At 62.6% G+C, this 6,723-nt stretch overlaps 1 protein-coding gene across 1 annotated transcript; it reads left to right on the top strand.

The window, feature by feature from the left end:
• The first annotated feature begins 2,264 nt into the window (after positions 1 to 2,264).
• On the top strand, positions 2,265 to 5,793 carry RPL23 (ribosomal protein L23). Its single transcript, XM_084275690.1, has 5 exons — positions 2,265 to 2,318; positions 2,559 to 2,642; positions 3,920 to 4,048; positions 4,822 to 4,935; positions 5,672 to 5,793. Exons 1-5 carry the CDS (start codon positions 2,306 to 2,308, stop codon positions 5,752 to 5,754), a joined length of 423 nt encoding a protein of 140 aa, XP_084131816.1. The 5' UTR covers positions 2,265 to 2,305; the 3' UTR covers positions 5,755 to 5,793.
• The last annotated feature ends 930 nt before the right edge of the window (positions 5,794 to 6,723 follow it).

Raw genomic sequence — 6,723 nt, 5'->3', positions numbered from 1 at the left:
CAGGAGGGAGCAGCTCCATCCCCGGGGCTGTGCTTGATGAATCATGGAATCCCAGACTGGGCTGGGTTGGGAGGAACCCCAAGGGTCACAGAGCTCCAACCCCCCTGCCACAGGCAGGGACACCAACCTCCAGGCCTGGGGCTACACAAGGTTGCCCAGGGCCCCAGCCAACCTGGCCTTGAACACCCCCAGGGACGGGGCACCCACCCCCTCTCTGGGCAGCCCCTTCCAGCCCCTCACCACTCTCTCTGGACAGAACTTCCCCCCAGTCTCTCCTCTCCCCCTTCCCTCCTCCAGCTTCACTCCAGCCCCCTTGTCCTGCCATTATCTACCCTTCTATGAGCCCCTTACCGAGTCCAGTTCCCAATTGGGTTTAAATTCTCAGTGCTGTTTGATTGAAACACATGGAGATGGACTGAGCAGAAGCTTCCTGACCTCTGCAAGGCTGGTCCAAGCCTGGGGGGGTAACTTACAGGTGGGTTCATCCTGCTCCCTTCCACTGTGAGGACTCAGGTCGATTCAGGTTATCCCATTCCAGAAGCCTCATTAACAACATGAATTCAATTCCTATCAGGAGATAACGACACCTTAATTCCCCCAGCCTTCTCCCTTCCCTGTCACTAAAGAACAAGGGGTGGCTGGTTGCAGGCAGCTTTAATAAAGCACACCCACATCAAACGAGGCTGTGCCGGGCTCTCTTCCCCCTTATTCATTTCAGGATACAGCTGAAAATTGGCTTCCTTGGCTTTTAAAGCAGCTTATCTGATCCTCTCACAAAGGCACCCACTCCTTCCCTTTCTGCTCACCTCGCCCAACGCTTCCCAGCCCCCTCCCCAACCAGCCTCCCACCCTTTCCTGGCCCATCGTGGGCTTAAAATAAGCTGAGCTTTTCTGCTTATCGAGCTGGTTGGGAAATCGTGGGTGGTTTTTCCTCTCTTGGCTCAGGAGACGCTGCTGGGTGAGGGAGGTTCTTTGTCACCCAGACGTTTCGGGCACCGGTTCATCCTCGTCCCTTCACAGGGAGAAGTCGCTGCTGCTTCCCAAGGGTGGCCAAGGTCCAGGTTCAACCAAGCCAAGGGCAGGGTCCTGCCCCTGGGTTGGGACAAGCCCTGTTACCTGGACAGGTCAGGAGATGATGCGCTGGGAAGCAGCCCTGAGGGAAAGGACTTGGGGGGATGTGTGGGTGAGAAGCTGGACAGGAGAGTAAGGTCCCTTCTGACCTTCTCCTGAAATGGGACTTAGGCAACCCCTGAGCACATAGAAATCATTCCTTGTCGCCCAGCAAAGATCTCTCTGGCTCTGTGGTTAAATTATTGGGATTTATGGAATTGCCACGGCTGAAAAATCCATGTGGAGGCAGCACCACAAGGGCAGTTCCTCCTGATTCCTCCTGATTCATCCCCATTCCTCCCAGTTCCTCCCCATTTCTCCTGATTCCTCCCGATTCATCCCAGTTCCTCCCCATTCCTCCCAGTTCCTCCTTGGGCAGCTGGGGCTGTGGAGGGGATGGTGTCCCTGCCCATGGCCGGGGGTGGCACTGGGGGGGTCTGAGGCCCCGTCTGGGGGTTCATAGCGCAGAGGATTCGTTTCGTGACGTTGTCAGGGCCAATCGAGGGCCCATCATGGGGGTGGGGGGGGTGCAACCGGGGTCACCGAACCCTCCTGCTCGGCCCTTGTCCCCGCAGCGGGTCCGGGGCTACCGGACCCTCCTGGCTCGGCGGTTCGGAGGCCGAAGCCCGGGGGCGGGGGGCTGCCCGGGCGGTGGCGGAGGGCGGGCCCGGCGCGGCGGGGATAAGGCGGCGCGGCGCGGGGCAGCGGCCGGACGGGGGTATAGCTCAGTGGCAGAGCATTTGACTGCAGATCAAGAGGTCCCCGGTTCAAATCCGGGTGCCCCCTCATTTTGTTTCGGCGGGAAGGGGGGGGTTCTCTTTTTCCCGCTCCCCCAACACCACCCCTCTCCCCGGAGGGGTCTCCGCCCCGGTTTGGTCCCGCCGGGAACCGGGACGGGAGTTTATCGCCGGTGTCCGCTGACGGCGGCACAACCCCCCCTTCCCCTCCCCTCCCGGGGCCGGTCCGGGCCCGCCCGCGGCGCAGGAGGAGCGGGGAGCGCAGCGCTGTGGGCGCCGCGCCCGCTCCCCTCCGCCCCCTCCCACGGTACCCCCGCCGGTAACCGGTAACCGGTACCGCTCCCCGCCGCCTCTAGGGGGCGCCGCGGCGACACGCCGCCTCCCCGTGACGCCGGCAGGGGCGGGGTCCGCCCATATCCCGGCTTGCCCCGCGTGCCGCCGCCTCTTCCGCTGCCGCCATGTCGAAGCGAGGTGAGCCGGGCCGCGGCCCTCCGGGATCCGGTGCCATCCGCGCCGGGCTGGGGCGGCCGGGGCTCCGCTCCGGCCCAGCCGGGACGCGGGGAGCGGTGTCCGGCCATGGCCGGGAGCGGCGGCCGCAGCCGGTGGCGGGGAGGCGCGGGCGGGGCGGGTTTCTCCCTTCCCCCCCCCGCCGCGGCCTATCCCGGCCGTGCCGCCCCGGGCCGGGCCCGTAACGCGCTTCTCGCCCCGCAGGACGCGGCGGTTCGTCCGGCGCCAAGTTCCGCATCTCCCTCGGGCTGCCGGTGGGCGCCGTGATCAACTGCGCCGATAACACAGGTGAGGGGCCGGCGGGGACCCCCCGGGGCCTTCCGGGAAGCGCCGGGGGGGCTGCAGCGGGGGAGAGGCCGCTCCTGGGCCCGGCCCGGCCCGTTAACGCCGGTACCCTGACCCGGAGCTTTCGAGGGGAGCCCTGTTGGCCGGTAACGGCGCAGTGGGCACCCCTCGGGGCGTCCCTGGGCCACCCGACGGTGTGCGCCCCGTCCCTGGGCCCAGCCCCGTGTGCCCATCGCGTCCCTCGGCAGAGGCAGCGTCTCGCTCAGGGTCCTCGGGCAGCTCGGTGCTGCTCTGCCGGGCGGCACTCGGGGGGGGGTCAGGGCTGAAGGCTGCGTGTCCTCCTCCCGGGGAACTTGGTGCCTTTTCCTTCTGTGCCCGCACAAGGGCGGGAGGCTTCCCCCGAGTTAGCGGGGTGCTCTCAGCTCGGGAAGGGCGATGGGATCCTGGGCTCCATCGGGAGAGGAGGGGGGACAGGGAGGGGATTGTCCCTCTCTGCTCTGCCCTCCCCAGCTGGAGTCCTGTGGCCAAAGTCCCAACACAAGGAAGATGTGGGGCTGGTGGAGAGGGGTCAGAGGAGCCACGGGGATGCTCAGAGGGCTGGAGCAGCTCCCCTATGGAGAGAGGCTGAGGGAGCTGGGCTGGGTCAGCCTGGAGAAGAGAAGCTGTGGGGGGACCTCACTGCAGCCCCCCAGTCCCTGAAGGGAGCAGAGGAACAGGAGGGGAATGGGCTTGTTAAAGGGCAGAGACTGGCAGGACAAGGGGATGGGGTGAAGCTGGAGGAGAGATTGGGGGGAAGTTCTTTGCAGAGAGAGTGGTGAGGGGCTGGAAGGGGCTGCCCAGAGAGGGGGTGGGTGCCCCGTCCCTGGAGGTGTTCAAGGCCAGGTTGGCTGGGGCCCTGGGCAACCTTGTGTAGCTCCAGGCCTGGAGGTTGGTGTCCCTGCCTGTGGCAGGGGGTTGGAGCTCTGTGACCCTTGGGGTCCCTCCCAACTCAGACCAGTCTGGGATTCTGTGCTCTTTCTGATATTCACCATAACAGTCTCAGAACCCCTTTGAGCTGGAGGCAAGACAACTCTCCATCTCTTAATTGGGTGTTGGTCTCATTGTTCCTTCCCCTGTCTTCACTTTGTCTTCAAGTGCTGCCCCCCTGTTGGAGCTGCTCCAGCAAAACCCCTCAAACAGCCATATCCCCCCCCGACTCACTCACATCCACACCAACACCTTCTCTTCCCCTTGTACCCCGGGCTCAACCCACCCACTGCTGTCGGGTGTCATCCCTACAGGCGCCAAGAACCTGTACATCATCTCAGTGAAGGGCATCAAGGGGCGGCTGAACAGGCTGCCGGCGGCTGGCGTGGGGGACATGGTGATGGCCACAGTCAAGAAGGGCAAACCAGAGCTGAGGAAGAAGGGTGAGTGTGGGGAGGGGGGAGAGGGACCCCCAGGGGGAGGGGGACCTCAGGGAAAGGGGGACCCCAGGGGAGGTCCCTCCCCTGGGGTCCCCCTTCCCCTGAGGTCCCCCTACCCCCCCTAGGTTTCCACAGACAACCTGACTGCCTGGCTCTTCCCTCAGAGGGGATGGGGAGGGTGTGGGGGGGTTTTGGGGGGTGTCACCCCCACCCTTCTGAAAAGCACTTGCTGGGTCTGTGTGTGGTGGCCCCGTGAGTTGTCGTGGAAGGGCAGAGCAGAGGCCCCAGCGCTCTTGGGTGAAGGGGCAGCTCGTGCTGTTGGCTTCAATCAGCGCTGGGACACGGTGCTTCGGGGGGGGTTTTGAGTGCCTTGGTGTGTGTGTGGGGGGTGCTTTGGAGGGGGGGGTTTGGGTGCTTTGGGGGGAGGTTTGGGGGCTTCTGGGGGGGTTTAGGTGCCTTGTGGGGGGGAGGGTATGTTTGGGGGCTGGGGGGGAGGTTTGGGTGCTCAGGAAGGGAAGGGGAAAGGGTTATTCCCAACTACTGGCTGTGAGTTTGGAAATAAAGGTGGAAAAGGGGAGAAACACCCCAAATCCTCCACGTGTGGACCCAGCTCTGAGCAGGTCAAGTGTCCTGTTAACTATAGATTAGCTTCTCTCCGCTCAGCACTGGGAACCTGGGATGCCCAACCCCTGTGTGGAGTTAAACACCACAGCAGGGAGGGTCTCTGGGGTGTCACACCATGGCTGTGTCACCGTCGTGCTCCTGTCTCCCCACAGTTCACCCGGCCGTGGTGATTCGGCAGCGGAAATCCTACCGGAGGAAGGACGGGGTGTTCCTGTACTTCGAGGACAACGCAGGGGTGATAGTCAATAACAAGGGGGAAATGAAAGGTATGGACCAGGATTCGTGGGCAGGAGGGGAATGGAGAGAGGGGAGTGTGGCCAGTGGGTCTGGGGAGGGGATTGTGAGCCTGTGCTGGGCACTGGGGAGGCTGCAGCTCGAGTGCTGGGTCCAGTTCTGGGCTCCTCACCATCAGAAGGACATTGGGGTCCTGGAGCCAGTCCAGAGAAGGGCAACCAGGCTGGGGAAGGGACTGGAGGGCAAATCCTCTGAGGAGCAGCTGAGGGAGCTGGGGGTGTTGAGTCTGGAGAAGAGGAGGCTGAGAGGAGACCTTCTCCCCACCTCCCCTGCCCTGCCAGGAGGGTGCAGAGAGGTGGGTGATGGTCTCTGCAGCCAGGGGACAGGAGATGGGACAAGGGGCAATGGGCTCAAGCTGCACCAGGGCAGGGGCAGAGCAGATGGGAGGGACAAGTTCTTCCCTGGCAGAGTTGTGGGGCTGTGGCACAGGCTGCCCAGGGAGGGGCTGAGTCTCCACCCCTGGGGGTGTTTAACAGAGGGGAGATGAGGTGCTCAGGGCTCTGGGTCAGCACAGGATGGGAATGGTTGGACTGGGTGATCTCAAAGGGCTTTTTCCCCCTGGTGACTCTGGTACCTCAGCACCTTGCGCTCCCCTGGGCAGAAACACCCAGATTCTCCCCAGATTTGAGGAGACCCCGTGGGGCTGAGCTGCTGTGAAACGCTGCCCTGCCCCATCTCTGCCACCCCCTCCTCTTCCTCTCTCCTCAGGCTCAGCAATCACAGGCCCCGTGGCCAAGGAGTGTGCAGACCTGTGGCCCAGGATCGCGTCCAACGCCGGCAGCATCGCGTAGGCACCGTCTGCAGCTCCAATAAAACCCCCTTGTACAAACCACCTGTGTCTGTCGTGCAGAGGAGCCCTCCTCCTCCTCCCCCTCTATGATAAAGGGGGGGGAAAGTTCTGGAAAACCTTTTTATGAGACTTGGGAAATGGGAATTTCACTATCCCAGGAGTCTTGGTTGGGGTGTTTTTTAAATCGGGTTCCTGTTTTAATGGGAAATCCCCAAAAGGGGTTCAGTGGGATGAGTTAAATCTCTGGAATGCTGGTGGAAGTGAAGTGATCCCATTTATGTGTGTGCCCAGAGTTGCTGGGAGGAGTCTCTGGAAGCCTGTCCCTGGGGAAGCTTTGTCCAGGGGCTCTCAAAAACACAGGTTTGGGGTTTTTTTTTCCTGGAATAGGGAATTAACTGCTATGGGATATGGGTCTGATCCTGACTGGGGGCTGCCAGGAATGGGGGTACAGTGAGCTGTGGTGGTGGTGCTGGGTGGGCAGGGGGCTGGAAAGATACGAGACCATGATGAAGACGTGGAGGACACACTGAGGGGTCTGCTGGTGGCTGAGGGGGTGTCAGGACCCTCTCTGGGGTCCCTCTATCCGAAGTCGGGGCAGGAATGGATGTGAACAGGGCAGGGTGTCCCCTGGGTGAGGGGTGGGGGTGCTGCCTTGTCCCTCAGCTCACAGCTGAAAATGGGTGACTTTGCCTTGGATATAGGGTGGTCCTGATGCCCTGTGACCCCCCAGACTGTGTGCTGGGGTGCAGGGTGGGTCCTGGCTCGCAGGCTGCAGAGATGATGTGCTGCTGGCAAAGCTTCCAGGGTGTGGTGGGGGAAGGAGTGGAGCTGTAAGGGGGTTTGAAGCACAAACACACCTCCAGAGCAGCCAGGTCCTTGCAGGGGGTTGTGTGGGGTTTTCAAGAGCTGTTTGTGAACCCTTGTTGGGGCTGCAGCCTCTGAGCTGCCTCTCACGTTCCCCTGGAGAACC

This window comes from Gallinula chloropus (genome assembly GCF_964237585.1).
Source record: "Gallinula chloropus genome assembly, chromosome: 26".
NCBI classification, from domain to species: domain Eukaryota; kingdom Metazoa; phylum Chordata; class Aves; order Gruiformes; family Rallidae; genus Gallinula; species Gallinula chloropus.
The sequence above is the reverse complement of the archived record's forward strand: the minus strand, read 5'-3'. Positions and strand labels throughout refer to the sequence as shown.